A 27,637-nucleotide genomic window follows, 5' to 3' on the forward strand; every position below is an offset into this window, starting at 1 on the left:
TTTCAGACAGTCGCTGCTTAAGGTATAGTGGGTAATAGATAAGGGTGGAAGCAGGTGCCTGGCTGTTCATCAGTATTCATCACATATCATTCAAAAGTAATTCCTAGGTAAGTTGCAATTAAATGGTTCTACTACTAATTAGGAATAGATGATATTGGGTCGGGACAAAAAGCACGATATATAAAACCATTTATTACAAAGGTAAACGACCTTTTTTTTAAATCTTAATATGTGGTTTTCTGGGTTAATAGTTCATGATTATAGAATTCGTGTCTGAGGAGGTGCTTGTTCATCCGGCTCAGAACCAGGGAGAGGCGTATGGTGGGTTAGGCTAATGCTGGGAAATTCTCCGCTGTGTAGCTACGAAAAGGAGGAAAAACGTTGTAAGGCTCGGACCTTCCTGGTGAGGGGAGCTGCTGCTTCTTGTTGTTTTGCTTGCGGTGTTAGATCTGATCTTCATGCGACTGCCTGCAGAATCTGGGCGCGAGCTGGTACCGACGGAGCCCGGGATGATGCATCCCGCGTCCTCTGCCGTCACCTTGCTGCTGCTGCTGGTCGATGCTGGATTTACTGCAGACACAAGATTAATGATCCTGATTCAGCGCAACTCCTTAGCTGCTGTTCTGTGGGAGGGGAGGGGGGTATTGCGCTTGCATACTGCCTGCCTTCGTACACCTGCTTAATAGCTGGGCTTTAGCTTTTGTCTTTCGCCTGGGGTGGGGGTGGGGTGGGGGGGTTGTGACTCGTACAGGAACTCGATGCGCTACTACAGGCGGTATATCAAATGATTACCAAGGATCGCAGAGCAGTTCCTTACTGCGTCGCCTCTAGTCTAATAGCAGGCCAACGTGATTTAGGGGTGCTAAACGCAATACGAACTAATCCTCCCTGGCCTGGGTATAAATGAAGGTAGCTTAGTGTGTGTGTGTGGGGGGGGGGTGCTCTGCACCATACAGCTGACTCCAGGACTGGCGCAAAGGTATTGTGAGCCCTAGACAACCTAGCTACCCCCCCCCCCCCCAAGGCATCATGCTTGCAAGGTAAACGTTTTATTTTTGTGCATGGTGAAGGGACTACTTGAAAATTAACCCACCCTTCTGTAGGTAAAAGTACACACTTGATGGTTGCTGGCTTCTGATCTCCAGCTAGGACGAGGCTTCCCGTGGGTCTCTGCACCATACCTTGAAACAATCTGTACCAGTAGGTGGCCAGACTGGCAAGAAATCCGCCTTGCTGTGAGCTTGGTGCCAGCATCCTAATACCCTATAGGAACTGCTCTGAGGGCTATGGTGGTTTGGGCTACTACATGTATAGTAAATGCATATAACATATGGCAGATGTCTGTGGGTTTGGATCAGTCCCCTGAAAGATCCTGAAAGTAGGTAGCCAGCCATATGCCATGGGAGCTCTTCAGCCATCAGAATGAGGCACCTTCGCGCGCCATAGCCTGGTTGTGCTTGGTAGCAACGCACCAAGGTCTGACCGGCTGGTGCTTAGGAACGCATCGAGGTCTGAGGCAGGTGATCGTATCTCACTTTCTTTTCCTCCTTCCCCATCCCAGGATCTTGCAGTGACGTATAATCATGCCCTTTAGTAACACCCACAATGCACTGAAGATGAAATACTGTGTGGAAGATGAATTTCCAGATCTCAGTGAACACAACAACCACATGGCCAAGGTGCTGACTGTGGACCTGTACAGGAAGCTGAGGGATAAACAAACTCCTAGTGGATTTACTGTGGATGATGTTATCCAGACTGGGGTGGACAATCCAGGTAAAAGACAAACTCTTGATCCAGTTCGCTATCGGTTCACCCTTCTTACTGTGAAGAGCTTTTTACAGTAGCACCAGGAGTTTTTTTTTTTTGTGGTCTATTTACTATGGGTGTTGCTATCCTAGCATTTGTAAAGAAGTAATACAGGGTTGTGCTATTATTGTTCAAGATCTCTGTTGCAAATCTTTGCAACACATGAACATGGTAAAGCTGGTTCACCAGGTGTATGCATCAAGGCTGTTGGGGAGGGGGAGATCCCTGAGGGGGGGGGGGGCTGCCTGCCATCAGCATGCCTGATTGGTCTCCTGTGTGCTGCAGTACCAGGTTATCACATTAACTCTGCCCTACCAGCCATAGGTCCTTCTCCCTTGTCCCGCCTCCTTTGTGAAGTATTTCCTGTTTCCGCCAACACTGGAGGGGACGCAACAGAGTTAATGAGGTCCCAGCACACAGGAGCAGGAGACAAATATTATGCAAGTAAGCAGACCTGGGGGGTGAGAGGGTATTTGCAGGAGGCCTAGCTTTCTCTTGGTGGCCCTGGTATCCATATTGTATTATGTAGCCCTCAATACTGGGCTTAGGGTTTTTTAAACTTTTTTTTTGCATTTGTTTACTCATGTAACACAACTTTTGAGTCTTTAAGGGCACCAAGTATGGATGTACAACCCATGGTGAAGGTCCTAATCCTGGACTTGTATAAAAGACAATTCCTTCTCTCTGCCCTCCTCCCTCCCTCCCCCAATAGCTTTTCCCTGAATGCCATCCAGACTTCAATGACACAAAATACTGACTATTATATAACCAGCTAGAGCTTGATAAGCCTACACTTGTGTGGCATTTTCAATTTTTAGTACAAGCTGTGAAAATGCAACTGACTTCATTGACCTTGAACCCCTCTGTGGGTCTATCCCCTAACTTACCAAGGCTTTCCTTCTGTGGTAAAGGACTTGTATCCTTAATGCGTCTTGGAAATCAAATATGCAAACTCTTATTTGCTTCAGAACACTATCTGCTTAGGAACTAGGTGTGTAACTTGCTACCAGATACGGTTGGAGTCTTGATTTCGTCCCTTAGTGTAAGGGATCTTAGTTGATTTGCATAGTGCAGGCTACAATGCCGGATATTCTGCATGGATCTGCAGAGCATGTTTCAATACTTAATGCATTTTCATACTTCTGCATGTAGGTCATCCTTTCATCTTGACAGTAGGATGTGTAGCTGGTGATGAAGAATCGTACGATGTATTTGGGGATATCTTCAATCCGATTATTGAAGACAGACATGGCGGTTACAAGGCAACTGACCAGCACAAGACTGATTTGAACCCTGAGAACCTGAAGGTGGTTTCCCAGTTCTACTTTTGTACAGGAAGGCCACAAACTCAGATCCTCATTTTTTCATTAGTTAACTTTGGATTTTGTAAACTTTAATTTTTAGCTTCCTTCTCCGTAACTGGTGCAAACAAACGCTTCCTAGTCTATAAATACACAGAATGATTCCAGGTTCCATTTTTGCAAAATGGAATTCCAATATTCATTTTAAAAAGCATTTTATGCAACTAATCTAATATTGCAAAGTGAATGCAATATCACTGTTCAGAAACACATTAATACATCCACTTATGAACTCTTAACCCTTAATCTCACCACACTCGCACCTCTACTCACAGAAAAAATGTACACCACATGCTTTGTGTAATGCCTCTAATTTCCTGTTTCTCTCCTCCTACTGTCCCATTGTTCTTCCCAATTGATTGATTCCTTATGATTTTGATTTCTTTTCGTCAACGCTCCCTAATGTAATCCATAACCTGAATTTTTCAACAAATTGTATTTCCACTATTCATAATATACTGTAAGCCGCACTGAGCCCGCAAAAAGGTGGGAAAATGTGGGATAAAAATGCTGTACTAGCTTTGTTAAATTGTAACAATTCTTACTTTTGTAGGGTGGTGATGATCTGGACCCAAATTATGTGCTAAGTTCCCGTGTCCGAACTGGCAGGAGCATCCGGGGCTTCTGCCTGCCACCTCATTGTAGCAGAGGAGAGAGAAGGGCAATCGAAAAGCTTTCTGTAGAAGGTAAATTAACGCAAATGTTGGGTGCTTGTAGATTAACTAACTTTTTTTCAAGCTACAGCCACGGTCAGTGTTTTTATTTGTACCTTTTATGAGTGAATTTGTATAGTGCCAGCTAGAAGGAAAATTGTACCTTAAGAAAGCATATGTGGATATATTTAGAATCTGGGAATGGGTTGAAAAGCAAAGAAACACTTATTTTCATTTGCCTTCAGCTTTGGCCAGCCTGGACGGGGACTTGAAAGGCAAATACTATGCTCTGAAGAACATGAGCGAACAAGAGCAGCAGCAACTCATTGACGACCACTTTCTGTTTGACAAACCTGTATCTCCTCTCTTGCTGGCTTCTGGTATGGCACGAGATTGGCCTGATGCTAGAGGCATTTGGTAAGTTGCAATGGAACTGTAAATGCTAGGAAACCCTGGATTTACAAATCGGGTTACATTTTTCAGAATATTCAAACATGCTATGAGACTTGCCTACATGGTCTCCATTGTATGTAAATATTTCACACTTTTTTTGTGGATATCCTGAAAACCTGACTGGCAAGGGGGGGTACTTGGGGGAAACACTGGATTTACAGCAATGTTTCCCAGTGTGTTTGGTCACATGTATGAGGTTGTTACCTCCGACACCTGTTCAGAAATAGTTGATCCAAGAGTGATTTATGAAAAATAAGCAGGGAAAAAAGCGCGTATGGACTCTGAACCAGGAAGCTTTTGGTGATGGATCCCAGCCAGAACTAGAATTTGCTCAGTATAAGGTAGGTTCTTTCTCTCATGTCTAGCCATCTTCTGACTTAACATAAAGCTTAGTTTATTTGAATCTGCTAGACCAGTTTCCTCAAGCATTTCTACCAGGAGTGGGCAACATGATCACTGCCAACAAAACTCAAATGTGATGACTGAATGAACAAAAATTATTTTTATTGATTCAACAGAGTAGACAACTTGCTCATTGTTATGCATAAGAGATTAAATAACTTGAGTGGGATCACAGCAATGCACATCAATTTGTTTGCATTCCCCCCCCCCCCCCCCCCCCCCATATTCCCTCTCTTCCCAATCGGAAACTCGTGCCCAATACAAAAAGCACTACAATGAACAATATCAACTGAAACATCCCACAAACCAATGTTCTTAACTCCGAGCATACTGCACTCCCTTAAGGGATCCGGCATACTACTGAATCTACCGCCCTCCTGATTCTATTTATAATAAATTAGCCTCGCAGGGTCCGGACTCTTATGACCCTCCCAAGACACCACCCCAGCAGCGAGCACATGTACTCCTGTCATTACTTTAAAAGTTTAATGAGATCTCTGCTGCTGTTCTGAAGATACTTAATATTGTCAACTCTGGTTAACGTTTGTGCAGGCATTTTCCGTGTATACTTCTATGGTCTTGCAGGCCACATAAAATCAATGGCGAGCTGCATATGGCCTATGGGTTGCTCATCCCTGATATATAAAGCAAATTACAGATTCATAAATTGTACAAGCAAGTAGCCAACTATTAAATTATCCATAGCCTTTATATTGTAATCTACCTGACAGCTTACTACAAAGGAGTCACAAATACTGGAAAACAAACATACCCTTGTTCCCTATTCTCCCTAGGATATCAGAGAAATGGAAGGATTAGTGATATTACTGCAAGTCCTCTGTTTTAAAATTTCCTCAGGCACTCGGGGGGGGGGGGGGGGGGGGGGGGGGAAAGGTTTGGAGTAGAAGCTCTTAGGCCCTCATGATCAAAAGCAAACTCTGGCGCTAGAGGCTGTTAACGCCATACTAGCGCCAGAGTTTGCAGCCGACCCATGATCAGAGCTCTCGAGCGCCTGAAACAGCGCACTCGAGGGCTCTCAGCGCAAGTAGCATGCAAATGCATGCTAAACAGGGCTTCTAGCGCAATTAGCTTGCAAATGCATGCTAATTGGCGCTTAAAGCATTCATCCCCAATGATCAGCGACCAGCGCGCCAAAGATTGGGTCGCTGGCCGCAGCAAAATCAACGCCAGCTCCGAGCTGGCGTTAGATTTTGCCGATCATTGGGGAGGAATGGTGAGCCCTGGTCAGCATGCAGTTGCATGCTGGCAGGCCCCCTTCCCCCCCCCCTCCCAAGGCAAACGCGAACGGGGGGCTGGAGGTCTGGTGGACCTCCGGTCCCCCCCGACGATCCCCCCCCCCATGTTCACGGAGGGCTGGAGATCCGGTGGGTCTCCAGACCCCGAAACCACCAGAAATCGTTGATTGGCCGCCTCCGGCCAAAGGATCTCTCACTGTGATCCATCGATGAGGGGGGTGGGGTGGGGGCTGGAGGTCCGGTGGACCTCCAGCCCACCCCAAATCCTTCCCCCCCCCCCCCCCCCAGCGTTGTCCTTAGATTCCCTGGTGGTCCATGTTGGGCCGGCCCCCCTACCTTTTGTTGGAGGAGGGACGCAGCCTGCCTGCCTCCCTCCTCTGCCAGTCAGTCGACGCCCAAAATGGCGGAGCCCAGCGCATCCCAGGATGCAATTGGTGGGGCTGGGCGCCGCCATTTTGGGTGTCGACTGACTGGCAGAGGAGGGAGGCAGGCAGGCTGCGTCCCTCCTCCAACAAAAGGTAGGGGGGCCGGGAGGGGGCCAGGGGGGTGTCACGACACCACAGCACACCACGGAGGGAATGTAAGGACAACGCTGGGGGGAGAATTTGGGGTGGGCTGGAGGTCCACCGGACCTCCAGCCCCCACCCCCCCTCGTCGATGGATCACAGTGAGCGATCCTTTGGCCGGAGGCGGCCAATCAATGATTTCTGGGGGTTTTGGGGTCTGGAGACCCACCGATCCTCCAGCCCCCCCCCTCATCGGTGGGTGGGAGAGGGTTTGGCCGGCGGCGGCCACAACGTTTTCTGGGGGTTTGGGGGGGGGGGGGCCTCGGGGCAGGCTGACAGGTTTGGGCTTTTGACAGCCCAGACCTGTCAAACAAGTGCGGGACGATTGTGCTGAGCGCATGCTCGGCACAATTCTCCCGCACTAAAACATGATGATCAAAGCTAATAGTGCTGCTTAGATTTGCATGCATTCTTTGATCATCGATGCAGAAAAGCCCTGCGCTGTCCCGGCGCTATTTTTAGGGCGCTGTTTGGAACAGCGCAGGGCTTTTGATCATATGCCCATTAGTCTGCAGGCAGCATGTTCCAGAGTGGGTGGTCAGTTAGTAAATGTTTACTGCTAAAGATGTAAAAAGACTGGAAGCGGTGCAAAGAAAAGCAACAAAAATGGTATGGGATTTGTGTTGCAAACCATACGAGGAGAGGCTTGCTGACCTGAACATGTATACCTTGGAGGAAAGGAGAAACGGGTGACATGATAGACGTTCAAATATTTGAAAGGTATTAATCCACAAATGAACCTTTTCTGGAGTCGGGAAGGCGGTAGAAGTAGAGGACATGAAGTGTTTTTTTCACAGGGGGGGTGGTGGAGACGAAAACGGTAATGGAATTCAAACGTGTGGGATAAACATAAAGGAATCCCGTTTTGAAGGAACGGATCTGCAGAATCTTAGCAGAGATTAAGGTGACAAAACGCCGGTAATTGGGGAAACAAAACCGGTGCTGGGCAGACTTCTACAGTCTACGCCGTGATCGTGGCTGGAGTGTAAATTTTAAGGGGCTTCGACGTTGGCTTCAGAACTTAGTACAAGAAGAGTGGTGGGCAGACTTGTACTGTCTGTGCCCCGAGAATGGCAAGGACAAATCAAACGGGGGTATAAAGTTATCACCATGTAAAACGAGTTTATCTTGTTGGGCAGACTGGATGGACCATTATTTACTATGTTACTGGGGGATTCTGCCAATCACTGGCTTGGGCTGTGCTCATTCTCTTTCACTGCAGTTAGGTGTGAGCTCCTCCACCTGTTGCCTCAGCCCTGCCCAGTATGTGGGTAATGTATGAACTGTATACACCAATAAACACAGATCAGCTTCACTGAAAAGGGCTGTGAAATTACTCAAAACAAAACCAGTGAAGAGGACGACAAATCTCATAAAGCTTTGGCAATCAAAATCAAAGAACCTGAGGCACCAGGGGACCTCAAATTCGAGCCATGGGGGCCATGTAAATACCGGCTACCGCACCATCACATGAAGGGCTTCATTTTTTTTCAGCTGCTCTGAAGATCACTACATTGGGTACTTGTGTGGTTTCCTGAAGAAGCTGGGGGGGGGGGGGGGGGGGAAATGGGTCTGTAGGGACCGCACAGTTTTTAGCCAGTCTGCTGGGGTGGAACCACTGATTACCCAAACTGCACTGCTCAAGTTTCTAGCTTTTTCTGTGCGCTATTAGCACTTGAAACAATGTGGTAGCGTTTGGGAGGTGCCGTTGAAAAATTATACTATAAAAATTCAAAAAAATTTTTTCAGAAGTTTTCTAGGAGGTTTTTGATCTATGATTACATGTTGCTCTGTGGGCAGAAGAATCACGAAAAATAAAAAGCAATGTTTTCTTTGATTTTTTTTTTTTTGATTGCTGCAGCTTTATCTTTTTCCTCCTTGAAACACTAGTTCTTAACTGGTTTTGTTTTGAGTATGTATGAACTGAACACGCAGTGCCACTGCTGACTGCAGAACTAACTGACCTGTGCTCAATTTTCTTTAGCTGGCAGGATTTACATCAGTTAAACGTATCTGTGAGTTTGGTAGGGGGATGGGGGAAGGCAAAGGGAATGGGGTGCTTAGTGCCCGTTCATGTTGCCAGAAAAGCATCAATGTGGCCAGACATCTTGCCTACCGACAGGCTTCCTGCTTAACTTGCTTTAGGTGGCTGTCCATGGTATTCCCTTCTGGTTTCCAACTTGCCAAACTCCCCAATATACTAGTATTAAGACGTCTGTGGGTTACTGATGTTACTTGGGGCTAAACTGTGCAAATGTACAATCCACTAATTGGCAAAACCTCAAAAGTTCTCACGAGGGAAGATGGCTCCCATAACAAAGAATGTTAGCTGACATAAACCCTACGTCTTTGTCACAGTACGGTGATAATGCAAAAAGGAGCTTGCTTGTTGCATGATTTTAAAGGGGACATCCTGATGCCTTTTTAGAATTTTAATGCTACAGTTTTTGATAGTAATTAGTGTGTATTCTAAACCAAATATAGTGTAAATTCATTCCTATAATGGGGAAAAAAATTGGAACATAGTCTATCTGTTATCCTTGGATCTTCTTACCATCTCCCCTGTGCAGTGCGGCTCTTCATGTATCCACTACCATTTCCATAAGAGTGTTTCACCTTCATACTTTGCCCCCTAATGTCAGAGGTATTTAAATGTATCTTGTATCCACCCCCCCAAAAAAAATCTTCTGACTTTCCTCCAAGTATACATGGAGATTTCTAAAGTACATACGTATTGCCATACTGGGACAGACCAAAGGTCCATCAAGCCCAGCATCCTGTTTCCAACAGTGGCCAATCCAGGTCATAAATACCTGGCAAGATCCCAAAAATGTTCAACACATTTTATACTATCCACTTGTACCACATTCTCTGGCAACAAAACTACATGGTGAAGATCAACCCACCATGTTAGTGGCTGCCTTGTGGACTGATTCGGCACCTTCAAAAGTTATAAACTAGGATGGTCTCCAGAATTGTACACAGGACTCCAAATACATTAATAGCCTTTTTCAGCCGAGTCTCTGTGCATCCAGGCATTCTTTTTGGCTTTCACAGTTGCTTTTTCTACCTCTTTTGGCCATCTGTTGATCACCCCCAAAAGTCACTTTCATGCACAGAAGTACTTCACTCCCTTCTGTCCTATTTGGGTTTTTGTAGCTGAAATGTATGACTCATTCTTTTTTAGCACTAAATCTTTGGCCCAAATTTTGATATCAACATAGGCAAGCTTAGGGAGATAAAGAAGCTGCCTGTGCAGCACACCACGGACATCCCTTCCTCAGAATTAACCCATTTAATATCGCCTTCCACTGGACCAGTTCCCAACCCATTTGTTGCTTTTACGGCCCATACTGAGGGGCAGACTAGCTGGCCTGTAGTTTCCAACTCTCCTTTGAGGAAAAACATGAGCAGGTAAGGGCCAAATGGCCCATCCAGTCTGCTTATCCTCAGTAACCACTAACTCCTGATCCCAAGATTTCCCATTCTTAAATTCTGACAGCCCTAGTCTTCAACTGCCACTGGGAGGCCATTCTATGCATCTCTACCCTTTCCATGAGAGGACTTTATTAGATCCTCCCTATTAACTTCATCCTATGCCCTCATTCCAGAGTTTTACTTCATTAAAAGACTCTCCTGTACATTGTCATTGAGGTATTTAAACATCTTGTATCCCACCTCTTTGCCTCTTCCAGTGTATTGAAGCTCATAAGCCTGTCCCTATATTTTTATGACTGCTGCCCAATTTTGTAGCCACCCTCTGGACTGACTCCATCCTATTTATATCTTTCTGTAGGTGTAGTTTCCAGAATTGCACACAATACTCTACATGGGGCCTCAGCAGAGACTTGTGTACCCAAGCCTTCTTCTGGCTTTGACCATCTTTACCTGATTAGCCACCTTGTATCCGATCTAATCGCCCCAAGTCCCATTGTTCTTTCATACATGGAAGTGCTTCACCTCCTATACTATACCATTCCCTTGGATTTTTGTAATCCAAGCGCATGACCCTGCATTTCTTAGCATTAAATCTTAGTTGCAAATTATTGGACCATTCTTCAAGCTTTACTAGGTCTTCCTCATGTTAGCCACACCCTCGAGTCTGTCCCCCCTATTTGTATCATCTACAAAGATAAATTTACCAGACCGTTCTTCTGCAATATCACTCGCAAAGATCTTAGAGCCTGTCCAAGGACCAATCCCTGCAATTCATCACAGATAAGCAAGCAAACTCCATTTACCACTACCCTCTGTGGCTTAACCCAAGTCAATCACTTTAGGTCTCGTACTGACCGAGGACAGTCAGCTGCCTGTGCAAAACCATGATGGGCTTTGCTAAAATCCAAGTACACCATCTAGTGCCCCTCCTATATCCAGCTATTGGATCACCCAAAGATATCGAGTTTCTGGCAAGACCTGCCTTTAGTGAAACTATGCTGCAATGGGGTGTTAAATTAATTAAAAATACCAGGGCTGAGCAGAGTTGGGGGCCCACAACCCTAGAAGCGCTCCCGTGCCAAGGGAGGTGCTCTGTGGTTCACAGGACTACTGGGGAGCAGTTTGGTGCCCGAACAGTGCTGCAGTGGGTTTCCATGGCAGGGCCATGGGAGAGATGCCACTTGCACATGTGCAATTAGCAGACACGCATGAGATTGGGAGGGAGGTCCCCAAGAGGGGAGAAGCACAGCAAAGGCCATGGATGTTAGTGGCACAAAAGTGCCAGTGAGGGAGCAGCTCTGGCTGCTGGGCAGAGTTAAAAGTCCCTGGATGTAAATTTAGAGCAGGAAAGCGCCAATAAAAGGTGGCTGCTGATGGCACAAGTGCACCCACTAATAGCAGTGCCATGTATGTGTACAGAAGACCAAGCCAGAGTACCAGTTGCAAGGGAAGGGGTTGCCAACATGAATCATGGCTGAGCTGCAATTGAATCTTTCAAATCCCCTGAGCTTTGCTGCCGGCTGCCCCCCACGCTTGGTAATCAGTGGCTGGCGGAGAGGTAAGAAATGGCTGGGAAGGCATTTTTGATGCAGTGTTGGAGGAAATTAAGATTTGTGTAGCTGATGGCATGTGTGCTGCAGGACTAAAGGCCTAGAGCATTGAATGTATATGTATCTTGAGTATACAAGTTGGAGCTCTAAGTGTGGTTGTGGTAAGAATGTGATTACTTCTGTGGTGTTTAGAGCATGTGATGTCTACAAAATGGCCGTTAAGCAGTGGGAGAGACCTGCAGAGGGACAGAAGCTTATGTGAGTGCAGCTTGGGTGACAGAATTTAAGGAAGTAATGGTTTAAATTTTATATAAAAAAAAGACTAAAGTAGCTTTGGAGATTAAGGGAACAGGTTCTGGGTGAAAGGAAGACTTTTTGTCTCTTGTGAGTGAGAAACATTAAACTGGAAGGTCAACTTCTGCTGATGGCTGAAAAAGGCCTGAAAAGCTCAGAGAAACTTTATTCCATTGAGGGATTAAACATGGGGATTATTTGGAAGAGTTATTCTATGATTCTATACTAGAGGGAAACTGGCAGTTTGGAGAGGTTGTGTCATAAGAAGAGCCCAAGCTTGTTTCTGGGGAAGTGTAATTTCAAGAAGAAACTGATTAAAAGAAATTCATGATTACCCTGGATTTCTTAAGGAACTGAAAGCAGCTTGGAACGTTCTGGCAGTGCTAAAGTAGCTTAACTGTTTAGGGGTTGAAGGTGACTTTGTCACTTTATGCTGAAGCAGGGTTCATTTAATGGTTTTCTCAGGGAGAGAATGAAAGCTGAGCACTGTTGGAGGAAATGTGCTCAGTTCACCTGAAGACTTTTATCTGGTTATTTTGGGAATTTAGTATAGTGACTTTTTTTTTTTCTGTTTTCTAAAATAGCAGTTCATGATCTTACTGCCTAAGACACTGAGGCCCCGATGCACAAAGGTAGTTGTAAAATACGGCTGCCTCACTAAATTTTATCGAATTGCTAAACAGCCAGCAATACACAGGGGGGTCACATGCAAATGAGCTGCATGGATCCCCCCTTTGTGCATCCTTGCTGTTTGTGAATTTGAGCTGTCAAATGGATTTGATACTGCTGTCAAAGTTTTGACAGCTCTGATGCTCTGGACTTCCCCAACCCCACACTCTTTACCCCTGGTGGTACAGTGGACTACAACCTCCCCTGTGACCCACAAACTTTTTTTTTTTTTCTTTCCCTTCAATTTTCATGGTGGTCCAGTAGACAGAACACCTTCCCTTGTGTGTGTGCACACATATATCCCCTCCTGTACCTGCCCCTTTACAACAAGGTGAGGGCAGGAGCAATGGCTCCAGCCTCAGACCTGCCCAGAACAAAAGGGTGGCATCCAGGCCCTGCCCAGTGCATTCTGGAATGCACTTGTCAGGGCTAAACACCATATGAGGTTTTTCCTTATATGGTGTCTAGCCCTGCCCTTAATGCACTAGGCAAGGCCTGAGTGCTGCCATTTTGTTCCAGGGCAACAGGAGCAAAGAGCCATTGCTCCTGCCCTTCTGCATCCACCTTGTGGAGGGGCAGGGGTGTGGGTTAGGTGCAGGTGGCGGTGTGTGTGTGCACAGGGGAAGGGGTTTGGTCCACTGGACCACCAGGGAAAATTAGGTTCTGGGGTCATTTGTGGGGGGGGGGGGGTTCCGGGTCCACTTGACCACCAAGGATATAAAACAAAGATGCAGTGGGATGCTGGGAATTTGAAGAGAAGAAATTCGGGGGGGGGGGGGGGGGGGTTGCTGGGAGGTGAGATCAGGAAGCACAAGCAGACTTTATAGCTTCCTACTTGTGCTTCTCTTCTGACAGCTCCAGATCAGCTGTAAACTTTGCTCATTAAAGTAGGGCTGCTCTGGAGCTGTGCAGCCCCTGGAATACACATTAGACTGTGAATGAGATCATTAGAATACTAATGAGCTTGTAAAACATTTGCATGGGGTTCTTGGTAGCTGTTAGCACACACTAGAGCCATGGAAAACCCCTTTGTGCATTACTAGTTACGTAAACATTTGCTTTGGCCTGGCTAGAACAAGTCTAAAGCAAACCTTAATAGCTTGGCCCAGATGCACTACAAGATCGTTAGAGCCCTTCCCTTACTGAGGCCCAGATGCATCAACCATACGTAAAAAAAAATCTAGAATGTTGGTCCTTAACAAATTTGAAAAAACGAAGCATGCAGCAAAAAAGTCGCACATGTTCGGTGTGGTATTGAAAAGTACAATGTGTCAAAGATTCGTAATCCCTGTCGGTAATCGGCCCCTAAACCATGCGCAGAGTAGCCAAGCGTTATGCTGGCTGCTCTGTGCATGCCACAAACGTCAAAACCACAAACACGTGGCTCCCCGCTTTCCCCTGCATAAAATATCTCAAACATCAAAAAAGGATCAGGAGGGGGCAAAGGCGCTCATGAGGAGCTTCCTGTATGGACGGCCTTGCCCCCCCGCCCCAGGTCGCCGCTTCTCTCTGTATGCAACAAACTCATAAAAATCAAACTTTTGCAGGGCCGGGCCCCCCTCCCTTCCTGTCTCTCTTCTCCTTCTCGTGCCACGCCCCCTGAGTTTGTCGCCGCAGCTCCCCCCTCCGCCTTAATGGCTGGTGCAGCGCTTCTGCCTTCACCGACGTCTATCCTTCTTCCTGTAACCTACGTCAGGAGGGCGGGCACAGGAAGAAGGAGAGATGTCGGTGAAGGCAGAAGCTCTCGATCAGCTGTTCCATCCCGTGCAGCGCCTTCACACACAAGTGAGAGGCGCTTCACTGGCCATTAAGGCGGAGGGGGGGAGCTGGGACGACTAACTTGGGGCGTGGCACGGGGGCGGAGGATGGCAGGAGACGGAGCAGTGGTGGGAGAAGAGACAGGAACGGAGGGGGGGCCTGGTGCTGCAAAAGTTGAGTTTTTATTTCATACAGGGAGAAGCGGGGAGCAGTGGCGGACCTGGGGTGGGGGCAAGGCCGTCCATACAGGACTCTCCTGATGAGCGCCTTTGCCCCCTCCCGATCCTTTTTATGTTTGTAAAGCTTTTATATATTTTATGCAGGGGAAAGCAGGGAGCCACGTGTTTGTGGTGTGTGTTTTTTATTTTTATTTTTTTCTGTTTCAACATGGCAGCTTGGATGATTTTTATGGCGCAGCGGGGCGATGACAGCTCAGGCCTTAACGACGGGTCTGAGCTCATGTTAAATTTCTGATGTTAAATGATTCGTTGCAAACATCGGTATGGTTAGTTCATTCCGAATTGTCCACATTTCAATGGTAGTTTCTCGTTTGCATTCCGTTTTCGCTAGCGTTGTCGGAAAATGGCCTTTGATGCATGCTGCAGTTGAAAATTTCTTCGTTAAGGGTCGTTAAAGGTTTAATGCATCTGGGCCTCATTTCCTTAATGAAGGAATAGGAATGCAAATGAGCTGCATGTTGTAGCTCACTTGCATTCTCTATTCCATCGGTAAACAGTTGGTCCATGGAGCATGCGCAGAGCAGCCAAGCGTTATGCTGGCTGCTGTGCGCATGCCAAGAACGTCCTTTACTTTAAAAAAAAAAAAAACCATTTAGATCAGCTCAGCGCCCCCCCACCCCCACAGCAAGAGAGGGCTCAGCAGTTCCCCTTTCACAGGCTCCCTCCCTTCCTCCATGTGTGATCGGGATCAAGAAGAAGGCATAGCTCCCGCCTCCAGGTCTATCTCAGCCAATCACAGTGCATTTAGCTTGGCTAAACGCATTGTGATTGGCTCAGGGACTTCCAGGTCTCAACTGAGTGAAGCAGTGCCAAAAAAAAAAGACACTTTTATTATTGAGGGGGGAGGGGGGGGGAAATGACAGCCAAAATGGACACTTTTTTGGATGGGCGTCCATTTTGGCTGTCATTCCCCCCCACCCACCGCAATAATAATGTCTTTTTTTGGCAGTGCTTCACTCAGTCTGCGACCTGGAAGTCCCTGAGCCAATCAAACGCGTTTAGCAGAGCTAAATGCGCTGTGATTGGCTGAGATAGATCTGGGGGAGGGAGCTGTGCCGCCTTGATCCTGATCACACACGGAGGGAGGGAGCCTGTGGGGAACTGCTGAGCCCTCTCTTGCTGTGGCTGTGCAGCTTTTCAGTCTGATTCTTGAGAAACGTGATTTTTTTTTTTTTTTCCTTCTGCTCTGCCTCCTCACTGCTCCATTTTACACTTGTCTTTCTCTTTTTTTAAAGCATTTTTTGTCTGGCTTGTGTGCATACTTAACGAGAGGTACAGACCTCTTGTTAGATTTTCCAGCGTTAAGGCAATCGGAAAAGGTTAGTGCATCTCATTACAATAGGGTTTCTACACAATTTGCTCATCTGCATTCCGTTTTCATTAGCTGCTACTGTCAGAAAAAGTCTTCAGTGCATGCCTGGGTTTACAATGGGGGCTCGTAAAGTTTAGTGTATCTGGCCCAGGGAGTTAAGGTTTTGCTCCTTTTAGTTGTGAAGGATAGGTCTAATAACCTGTCCAGAACAGCTTCACTAAGGAGGAGAGCTGGAGCCCCAGTGGTACTTGTCACAAGAAAGTGGCAGAGCTGGTGAAGATGTGTTTATTTTTATTTACTGATGCCAGTAATGCATCATAAATGGACACGGGGGCAAGAGCAGAGGCATCACTTACCTGAAAAGCCTGTAGCCGAGTAGTTCCTGCCAGAAGATACAAACTGGTTAACATAAGCTACAGACGGTTAGGGAGAAAGCTGTTAAATACCTACCACAGTATCTACTGCGTCTGTGGAGGGGGGGGGGAGAGAATCTTAGCATATACATCCTGTGAAAGGGAATAAGATACATAACACATAGCTGCAAAAAATTTTAACATGCAATATTAATCTACAGCTGAGCTTAAAGGGTAAAAGTCTAATGTTGCATGCACTTAATTGTTTTAGCTAAGTTTTCAACACTTATGTTTGAAAAATTATGTGCAATAAAAACCTTTGTTTACCTGTAAAGCTTGCAGAAGCCTCTTTTACAGTCACTTGTACAGAAGTCGCACTTGGCAAATCATTGCTGGTTTATTTTAGCGGTACGGGTGCCAAGGTTTCAGGAAAAACATCTTCCTCCAACACTGATTCTGCTACTGCAGAGAAACAAAAGGCCTAGGCAGCGCTACACGTCCATTCATTTCAAGAAACCTCAAGCCTCTGCTTTTAGAAGTTTCCATTAGTTTTACTTAAACCAGTGAGGTTAGACTTGACTGCTCTGTAATTTGCAACCTCCTCCTGCTCTTGTGCGGAGGGACCACATCCAACCTTCAGCCTGTGCCCACGCCATACTCTAAGGAAGCAGAGTAGGTCAGATCTCGGAGCTGCCAGAACTTCTCCAAAAGGGACCATATCTTTCCCAAGTCCACTCCTGCCTCTAAAGAAGCATTGAAAAGGTCAAGCCAGCAGAACCACCAAAATGGCATACATACAATCAGTGTACGGAAGGAAATTTACATCAGCCACACACCTCTTTGTCCATCTTTAGTTTTAACTTCTCACAAATGGTTCTCCGAATTGGTTACCTTTCTTCCTTTCCTACTGGGTTCTGTGAGTGAGATTTCCAATTATCCTGTTCAATTTATACACTTCTCCCCTTCACCTTTTTTTTTTCGTTTTGTTACATTTGTACCCTGCGCTTTCCCACTCATGGCAGGTTCAATGTGGCTTGCATGGGGCAATGGAGGGTTAAGTGACTTGCCCAGAGTCACAAGGAGCTGCCTGTGCCTGAAGTGGGAATCCAACTCAGTTCCCAGGACCAAAGTCCACCACCCTAACCACTAGGCCACTCCTCCACTGTTGCTACTATTTGAGATTCTACATGGAATGTTACTATTCCACTAGAAGTCGGCCCTTGCAGATCACCAGTGTGGCCGCGCAGGCTTCTGCTTCTGTGAGTCTGACGTCCTGCAGGACGTCAGACTCACAGAAATAGAAGCCTGCGCGGCCTTCTACATGGAATGTTGCTAGTGGAATAGCAACATTCCATGTAGAATCTCCAATAGTATCTATTTTATTTTGGTTACATTTGTACCCCGCGCTTTCCCACTCATGGCAGGCTCAATGCAGCTTGCATGGGGCAATGGAGGGTTAAGTGGCTTGCTCAGAGTCACAAGGAGATGCCTGTGCCTGAAGTGGGAATTGGAACTTGGTTCCTCGGTTCCCCAGGACCAAAGTCCACCACCCTAACCACTAGGCCACTCCTCCACTCCACCTTTGTCTCCTGAGGCCACTCTTGCACATCTAAATGCACCCCCCCCCCCCCATTTTACCAAATGCTGTGGGGGGGGGGGGGGGGGAAGGGTTGCAAAAAAATTAGAAAACTGCAGAATTTTTTTTTTTGGCGTAGCAGTAAAGCATGTGGAAAGATGAATCTGTTTACATTTAAAAAAAAAAAAAAAAAAACTTGTACCACGGATTAAGACCGCAGCCTAGTCTACATGTGCTCATGGTGTTCTGTCTGTGTCTTTACTACACCCCTTAGGGAAGAAAAGGCTTTAGCCTGGAATGGCATACTCTTTATGTAAGGCTACCAGAACATGGCTAATGTTGTTTCTAGTGCATGTCAGGCTAGGAGCCCCTGTGCCAAGAGGTGAAGGGAAAGCATTGCTGGCAAGGTTGTGTGTGTTGTGGGTGGTTTTTTTTTGCTAGTTTAGAAGGCTTCTCTAGTTAAACTTCAGGGGTCTCCAAGACCAAATTTTCAGGTCTAATGCTGAAGTCTATACTCTTTTTCTGAGATGCACAAGTGCTATGGCTAGAGCTGTACCACATCGCATGAGTGAGGCATGCAGGATAGGCCCTGCCAGTTCATATGAACTATAAGAAAAAGCCTTAACTACAGAATCAAGTTAGAACCCACACTTCACAAACTGAAATATGAACAAGGCAATTTAGCAGCTATATTTCAGTTGTAAGAGCTGTAAGTACTTGATTACAAGAGCAAACATTCAGCCAATGAAGCTGATATTGATCACAGCATGATGGTGCTTGCTAGAGTGAGAGGAATGTGAGATCTGAATGTCACTAGTATTGCCTGTGGACAGCACTGGTTAAATTGACACCTTTTGTCATTGAAGGTGGGGATGAGTTTTAAAAACTCAACATTTTTTCTCATAATGGGAGACAGCACAGTGGTAAGGGCAGATGTAGAGTGATAGAAGGAATGGAGGGGATTTGAGTTCTCAATTTTGGAGAACTTGGCAGCATGCAAGCCAAATGGATTGAGGTAGTTGAACATCTGTAATGCATGTAACCTGCCTGAGTAAAGTGGACATACTTATCTGTGCCCTCTCCTTGAAACACCAGGTGTATGCAAGGCAGCTACAGCACTTCTACCTGTTGTAAATCAAGCACAGAGAAGTGGCAAACAAATGCAAGGTGACAGGGATGCAGCCTGGACTCAGTCCCTGTGGCCCCACACACTTTTACCCTATCCTAATTTTCCTGGGGTTCTGCAGCCAGTCTTGCACAGATCACTTATAAGCACACAAGGCAGCTCTCGTCCTGTAGAAGGGGGGAATCTTTCTCCCCTCTACAAGGCCATGCTGTAACCAGGGGCGTATCTGCGTGGGGCCTCAGGGGCCTGGGCCCCCGCAGATTTCGCCCTGGACCCCCCTACCGCTGCCAACCCTCCCCCTCTGTTGCTGTCGCCCACCTTCGCTGGCGGGGGACCCCAACCCTCGCCAGCCGAGGTCCGCATCCTCCTGCCGCTGCCTGTAAAATTCCGTCAGCTGGCAGCGGCAGGAGGACGCGGACCTCGGCTGGCGGGGGTTGGGGTCCCCCGCCAGCGAAGGTAGGCGACAGCAACGGCGGGGGGAGATTGGCAATGGCAGCGGCTGGAGGGAGGAGGAATCAGCTGGGGGGGGGGCTATAATGTGCCCCCTCACTCTGGCCCTGGCCCCCCTACCGCCGCAGTTCAGATACGCCCCTGGCTGTAACTTTCTAGAATGACTAGGAGTAGGTAGCCTGTACAGTAACAGTTACTGACATCAGTACAGCTACAGCTTTTTCAGAAGGCTGAGATCAGGGCAGCTGCCCCAGGCCCAGCTTAATAGGGGGTCTATAGGTGAAAGGTACACTGTGCCCACTCTGCCCCACTGATTTAAAGGTGCAGAGCTGCCATCTAGGCCACAGATTGTCAACCTGTTCCATATCACAGCACACAGACAAGGCACTAAAATTGTCAAGGCACACCATGAGGGGGGGAGGAAGGAAGAAAAATCCAGCAGTCAGTTGCAGGAGTAAAAGGAAACAATTTTTGGCAAAAAAATTAAGCATACCAGAGTACCGTTATCAGTGGATCAGGGCGTAGCTGCTGACTGCCGAACTGTGCTTAAGAGCTTCTGGGCACGTTCAGGGACATCCTACCTGATGGGGCTTTTGGGAGCCCTACCTGCCACCGCAGCCAGAGCCTCGGCACACTGGTTGAAAATAGCTGGTCTAGGCTGTACTGCCTTTGGTTCTGCACCTCAAAACAGGAAATCATGTCGGAAGGGACAGGCAGCAATGTGGCCTAGACAACAGCTCCTTGTGCTTTTTATTTCACTGGTGCTTGGCTGCTGTGTGTGGTGGGGGTGGAGGGGAGGATAAGGAAGATGTGCTGGGGACCTCATAGGTTCAAGCTGCACTGGCTGTGATAACATGCACAGAGAAGATATAGTTAATAGTAATATTCACAGAAATGAAAGCTGGACCACACTTACCTGATTCCTGATGGCCTCATCCTCGTGCATTATGGGATCTGTGGTACCAATTCTTGAACTGATATGGGACTACAAATCCTCCTACACTAGCTTGATGTGTTTAAACCAGGTTTGTTGGAAGTCTCTCTCCTGGAACTGGGTGTATTAACTAAAGTAGTAAAGACAATTGGGTCCTTCATCTCTTATTGGCTGTAAATCACTCTGTACCTGCTATAGAGCAGTTGTATTAATGAACGACTGACTGGCCTATTCTGCTTTTGCTTTTCTTCACTTAGGCATAATGATAACAAAACCTTCCTTGTCTGGCTCAATGAGGAGGATCATCTCCGAGTAATCTCTATGCAGAAAGGTGGAAACATGAAGGAAGTGTTCACACGTTTCTGTAATGGACTCACAAAGGTAATGTTACTGTGCCTAGAGTCCCTCATGTAAAAATTGGGAAAGGAATTTGAGTTTCAGGGATGCTGAATGGGCCAATCGGTTGTAATGCACGAGGGTTTTTCTAGCATTTCTGGCACTTACCTAAAAGGGGAACCTTCAGGTTGGGTGTTGATTTGCAGCAGTAAGTTTCCCACAGACTCTGGTGTGTGTGTTTTTTTTTTTTTTTTTTTATATTTAAATCTGTTTATTGATGTAGTATATAAAACATGTATACATAATATCCAACAAATAACCTTCAACTACAACAGTCAGCTTGCAATCCGTCCACATACATCAAATCATTTTCTTCTTTTATCCCCGACCCCCCCTCCCCCCGCCCTCCCTTCCTTTTGGTTTATATATCAACATTTTATTGATCGTAATTATGTGCTTATTGCAGACAACAAACAAATCTATAATACAAGGTGTATATGTATAATTCCTTATACAGTGTAACTTATCTACCATCAAACTTTCTAGTTTCTCCCCCCACCCTCCCATCCTCCCTCTTACAACACATAACTTCTTGTGTATATCCGTTACCGTTACATATCACAGAAACCAGAACTACACCCTCAGCTTACAACAGAAATATATCATCTATAACTTCTCCCGTTATTGTAGTCACTAACCGTTGTATACCTTCCTCCTCAACTTGCTCCCCCCCCCACCCCCCACCCCATCTGAGAGCCCAAAATTGCTGTTTTACTTATTTTGGCTTGCATCCCTTTTTTTTTTTTTTTTTTAAATATAGCCTGACATAGGACCTGATGTAGTGAAGGACTTTGTATCTCAAATCACACATGGCTATAGTGACTTGGCCCATATCTGGTGATGAGAGTTCATAATGCAAAATTCAGTCGCTACCCTGTAGATTATGAAGCCTCGAGTGAACCTCTTCCAGTTACAGAGGTGTGCATGCAAGAGCTGTGGATTAATAAAAAGCATATTACCAAAAATCTAAATCTGTTAAAATTGACACTTTTTTTTTTTTTTTTTTTATTAAATTTTGTATGTACAAACTTGTAAAGCACCAACAAACACAACCAGTTATTACCCAAATGTGGTCTTGGTAAAAACATGATCTTACTATGCAGTATGTAATTAAGTTACTAGACCAATATACTGAGTTTCTCATGGGCCCAGAACGTGCATTTTGCCTTTTTCCCAGTATTTGTTTAACTGTCAGGACACACCACCTTTTTGTGGTGACCATGATATCAGTCTGGTTTAAAAAAAAAACACTTTTTTTTTTTTTTTTTTCACTTTCGAGTTGACATACTTGCACAGAGCAGCTTATGATCACAGGAATGTCTCTTCTTAATTGAGTTCATCTTTTACAAATGTGCAGGATGCCTAGTGGTATAAAATCACACTCTTACCCCCCCCCCCCCCCACCCCCCACCCCGGTAAACTTGCATGTATACCTCTGGTTTGGACACAGTTAAATAGCTTAAACAAGTCCACTATGGGGTAATCCTGTGAGACCAGGTGGTTACTGGAGTGGGGCACTGGAATGATAGGGCTCAAAGATCGGGGTGGAAAATGAGCTCCTAATCTTAGTCCTGGCTTTCAGTCAAACCTTAAGTTATAAAGTTGCTTGCTTTTTTTTTTTTTTTTTTAGGCCTCCCATTCATTTGTCTTGATTGGTATAGCTTAGTTGCCTGCCAACCCCTTAGTATTTTGGCTACAAGATTAGTGACTTGGGGCTAGATGCACTGACCCTTTAACGAAGAAATTTTCAACCATAGCATGCATTAAAGGCCATTTTCCGACGATGCTAGCAGCTAACGAAAACGGAATGCAAACGAGTAACTACCATTGAAATGTGGACAATTTGGAATGCACTAACCATACCGACGACTGCAACAAATCATTTACCGCGATAAATTTAACGTAAGGTCAGACCTGTCAAGGCCTGAGCTGTCATCCCCCTGCTCCTTAAAATTCCAAGCTGGCATGTTGAAAAACAAAATAAACACAAACATGTGGCTCCCCATTTCCCTCTGCATACAATAGAAATGAAACAAAATCAAAAAAGGACCAGGAGGGGGCAAGGGCGCTCGTCAGGAGCGTCCTGTATGGACGGCCTTGCCTCCGCCCCCCCCCCCCCCGAGGTCGCTGCTGTTCCCCGCTTCTGCATGTATTAAATTAAAAAAAAAAAAAAAAAAAAAAAAAACAGTTTAGCAGCCCCGGACCCGCCCTCCCCCCCCCCCCCCCCCCCCCCGCTAGAGGGACGTCTGAGAAGGCAGCACTGATCGCCGATCAGCTGTTCTTGCCCGTGCAGCGCCTTCACACAGGAGAGGCGCTGCGCGGGCTGGTAAAGCGGAGGGGGGGGGAGCAGCGGCGACTAGCTCAGGGGAGGTGGAGGATGGCGGGAGGCGGAGCTGTGGGAGAAGGAGAAACAGAGGAAGGGAGGGGGACCGGGGCTGCTAAACTTTGGTTTTGTTTTTATTTTTTATTTAATACATGCGGAAGCAGGGAGCAGCGGCGACCTCGGGTGGGGGGGGGGGGGCAAGGGTGTCCATACAGGACACTCCTGACGAGCGCCTTTGCCCCTTTTATGTTCAACGTGTTTTTTTTGTTTGGGGTTTTGACGTTTGTGGCACGCGCAGAGCAGCCGGCATAACGCTTGGCTGCTCTGCGCATGCTTTACGGGCAGATTAACGACGGTGATTACATTTCTGTAATGCATTCGACTTTCAAATACCGAACCGAACATGTGGGACTTCTGTTTTTAATGCATTCTTCGTTTTTTCAACTTTGGTAAGGACTTTTACGTTTTTGATTTTTTTAACGTATGGTTGATGCATCGGGGCCTCAGTCCTAGTAAACGTTCAGAGAGCATAAGGTTGAGTAATGGGCCCATAGTCCATTTTTCCACCTGATATACATGTGGATGTTCCAGGAACAGTGACGCTTAATCTGCACATCTTTGTGGTCATAAGCCCCCAGTTGCACCTGTGCATCTTCTTTTCTGGTGGTATCACCACTGCTGAGGGAGGGCTGCTGTTCCCCCTCCCCCTCAGTTGGTAACGTGTCTCTCTATCCTAACAGTGTTAAGGGCCCTGTTATAAAAATCCTCTTCCCCCCCCACCCAAAGTGGGTAGAAGCACACTGTAAAGAGTGAAAAAGCATTTTTAGAACAGCACACCTGCTTATGGGCTCCCCAGCCCCCTATTTGACTGCTTTTTCTAATTTGATTAGCTGTGAAGTGATTTGTAAGTTGCAAAATATATCAAATTTGTTGGGTTTCTTGTTGATTAATCCTGTACTGAGCACATTCTAAACACTTTTTTTTTTTATTCTAGATTGAAAAACTCTTCAAGGGAAAGGGTTTCCAGTTCATGTGGAACCAACACCTTGGTTATATCCTGACCTGCCCTTCCAACCTTGGGACAGGTCTGCGTGGTGGGGTTCACATTAAACTGCCAAACCTTGGCAAACATGAGAAGTTTGGCGAGATTCTGAAACGGCTTCGGCTTCAGAAACGGGGAACAGGTAAGACTGCCTCCTTTTTGGCATTTGGACTCAAAGGGTGCAAAGATTTTAAGCCTTAGTCTTGTGGGGGGGGGGGGGGGGCTCTCCATCTTTACTTGTTCTGTGCCAGAACCGGTGGTGTGAGGCGAGGCGGGGATAGTGCTGGGCAGACTTATACGGTCTGAGCCAGTGGTGGGAGGCAGGGCTGGTGGTTGGGAGGCGGGGATAGTGCTGGACAGACTTGTACGGTCTGTGCCAGAGCCGGTGGTTGGGAGGTGAGGATAGTGCTGGACAGACATATACGGTCTGTGCCCTGAAGAGGACAGGTACAAATCAAAGTAGGGTATACACAAAAAGCAGCAAATATGAGTTATCTTGTTGGGCAGACTGGATGGACCGTGCAGGTCTTTTTCTGCCGTCATCTACTATGTTTTCTCACTCCTGATCACAATGCATATCATGTAAACTAGGGCTGTTCAATGTTGGGTCCTCAAGGGCCATATCCCAGTGAGGTTTTCAGGATTTCCACAATGAATATGCCTGAGGTCTTTTTCTATGCAAATAGGTCTCTTGCATTTTTTTATTGGAAGTCTAAAACCACAATTGGGTTGTGGATCTCGGACAATAGTAATGCTTGAATTAATAACCTAAACTGCTCCAAAGAGAAACATTTACACACCCTGCAAAGTTTTCTCATTAAATATTGCTAATATCTTAATAGTTAGTAAAATATTGTAAGTATATTGGCCAGTTGAGTGTTGTACAGTTTGGATCAGGATTGATAACAATCCTGATCCGAACTGTACAGCACTTACTGCACTGGGACATGTTTATCCTCTCCTACCCTAGCTGAGATAATATTTAACCATCTTGTGCAACTTCCTTCAAATCAGTCACCTTACTTTCTAACTCTTCCTACTTTCTAATCCATATAAATGTTACAACTCTGCCTTACCCTTCACTGTTAATTATAATGTTCTATTACGTATTGTGTTGACATTGCAAGTAGTATACCATGCTATACTTTGTATTGAATATTTTTACTTCTGTAATTGCCTATTGCTTATGTTTGATCTATTCTGTACACTGCCTTGAGTGAATTCCTTTAAAAAGGTGGTATATGTAAGTACCCCTTAGGAACAGTCTACATCTTCCTATTGAATATAATGGAGTGAATGGTTGAGTTCTAAATGATGCTCAAAGTGTCTTAATGGTGTAAATTCACCTAAGCTCCTCCCCTCTAGTGTGTGTGTGAGGAGATGGGGCAAGTCAAAGGGCCCAGCATAGAGAACACTAGCTTTATGCTTTTAAATAAAATTCAGGGCTGCCTGCCTTCTCCCTGGCTTTTTTTTTTTTCTTTCAACTCCTGCTCTTCTGCCTGGTACCAGAAGTTTGTAAGTGTTGGCGGCTGCATTCTGGGCCACAGAGATGAAACCATGGGAGAGGCAACATGGCCACTTAGAGGCAGAGCACAAACTCTTTGGAATGCAGGTTTTCACTCTGTCAAGTGGCCCCTCATCTGAATGGTTTAGGAGGTAGAGAAAGGAAAGAGGTGACCTACCCAACAACCACAAAATCAGTGGAGGGAGAGAATTAAAACTTTTTTTAATCTGTTGCTAGAACCACTTTTCCCCTACATAATGGCTTTCCAGGGTGGGTTGGAGACAGAAGTTATGAAGGAAGCTGGATAACACAGTTGGCAATAAAGGCCTATCATTTTACAAGTGTTGTCGGTTGGTAGTACCGGTGCTTTGTTTCTGCAGCCCACATTATGCTGTTAACCAGGGCTGGCACTTCATTAGACAAACTAGGTGGTAGTCTAGGCTGCCAAGACTGGGGGTAGCAAATGACAGTGGGGTAGGGCCTCTACTGAGGGATTTAAATTACCTGTCCCACACTTACCCTGGTAGCTTGGTTCCTAGCGCTGGAATGAAGGCGGCCTTGACCCTGTAGCCGCCTAGCAGTGGGGTAGGGCCTCTACTGAAGGATTTAAATTACCTGTCCCACACTTACCCTGGTAGCTTGGTTCCTAGTGCTGGAATGAAGGAGGCCTTGACCCTGTAGCTGCCAGGGGCAGTGTTGAGAGGGCTGCAGCATGGGTGGAGCAAGCTTAAAGGATCAACAGGTCACATTTACATCAGTTGGTACAAGAACTTCTCAGAAGACAGATACTAAGTTTATTCCTTTCATGTCCTTGCCACTGTGTCAATATAAAGGGACACATTCCTCTAAGCAGGTGCCCGACCTATGTAGGTTAGGGAGAAGCTACAAATTCTAAGATTCAGTAAATGTTGAACTGTTCTGTGACTGAAACTTCTTCCCTCGTCAGGTGGTGTTGACACAGCTGCAGTAGGTGGTGTATTCGATGTTTCCAATGCTGATCGTCTGGGCTTCTCTGAAGTGGAGCTTGTGCAGATGATGGTTGATGGGGTAAAGTTACTGATTGAAATGGAGAAGCGTCTGGAGAAAGGCAAATGTATTGATGATATCATTCCTGCTCAGAAATAAAGCACTTTAATCCATGCTGCTTAACTTATTGGATGAAGAATAACACTCCAAAAGTGAGACCTGGGGGTGTCAGGAACCCACCATAGTATTACTGTAGAAGTCTTCCATCTGTGCTTTTAGAGTTTTATTTTTTGATGGCTGAAATAATATGCTTGAAAAACCAGAAATAAACTATTCTGTTGATGTGAAGTGTGGTGGTCAATGAAACATGGTATTTACTAATATGGAGAATCTGAAAACTAGAAAATTCCTTAAATCAGCTGTTAAAGTAACCTTATGTCGGGTAGATTTCTGAGTTGAAGGGAATTTAATGTGATCTGTAGAGGTTTGTTATGTAGAACTAGGTACTATACAAAGGGGGAAGCCATAATGTCTTGTGACATACCATATAACAAGTTGTCTGAGCTTTTCAGTTAGGTATGTGGCCTGTTCAGTGTTTGGAACTCTGCTTCATGACATGGGTCAGTAATATGCACCTAGGGCTCCTGACTTTCAGGTTATCTGTGCCCATTGATGGTCTTGCACCCTTCAGATGCATCTGTTGTACCTCTAGCTCATTTCAACTCTCTTCCTAGTGTTCAGCCAGCAGTGATCATCTTGCTGGCTGACTGCATTATCTTGGCAATTTCAGGTCCCAATGCGCAGAAGCAAATGCAGGTGCTAGAGGACATTAGAGCTGGACCAGTGCCCATATTTGCTCCTGCCAAATGCTTGGAGCTATCAAGTGCATGAAACACTATGCTTGCCTGCTGTGGGTGCATGCAAAAGTGGGCCTCTGGCATGCCAAACACAGGCACTCATCCCCCAGCAACTCCTACTCTAGCTCAGAGCTGGTGTTAAGGTTGTGTTTTGAGCAGGGGACAAATAGGGAACTCTGACTTGTAGGCCAGTTGACCCCAGACCCCTCCCACCTCTAAATAAAACCATGGTGGTCTAGTGGGACCTGTGGCCATGCACCCACCCATCTATCCCACAGACTGGCCTAGCAGTAGCCACCCCCGCGCTGACCTTAGAGTTCTAGGCCCTCCTCCTGCTGGGCATGCCATCA

At 46.2% G+C, this 27,637-nt stretch overlaps 1 protein-coding gene across 1 annotated transcript; it reads left to right on the forward strand.

The window, feature by feature from the left end:
- CKB (creatine kinase B) lies at nucleotides 1-26,778 on the forward strand. Its single transcript, XM_030214256.1, has 8 exons — nucleotides 1-107; nucleotides 1,562-1,776; nucleotides 2,962-3,116; nucleotides 3,724-3,856; nucleotides 4,069-4,240; nucleotides 20,457-20,580; nucleotides 23,913-24,102; nucleotides 26,411-26,778. The coding sequence occupies exons 2-8, from the start codon at nucleotides 1,584-1,586 to the stop codon at nucleotides 26,587-26,589; spliced, it is 1,146 nt and encodes a 381-aa protein (XP_030070116.1). The 5' UTR covers nucleotides 1-107; nucleotides 1,562-1,583; the 3' UTR covers nucleotides 26,590-26,778.
- The last annotated feature ends 859 nt before the right edge of the window (nucleotides 26,779-27,637 follow it).

This window comes from Microcaecilia unicolor, chromosome 9, assembly GCF_901765095.1.
Source record: "Microcaecilia unicolor chromosome 9, aMicUni1.1, whole genome shotgun sequence".
Lineage (NCBI taxonomy): Eukaryota > Metazoa > Chordata > Amphibia > Gymnophiona > Siphonopidae > Microcaecilia > Microcaecilia unicolor.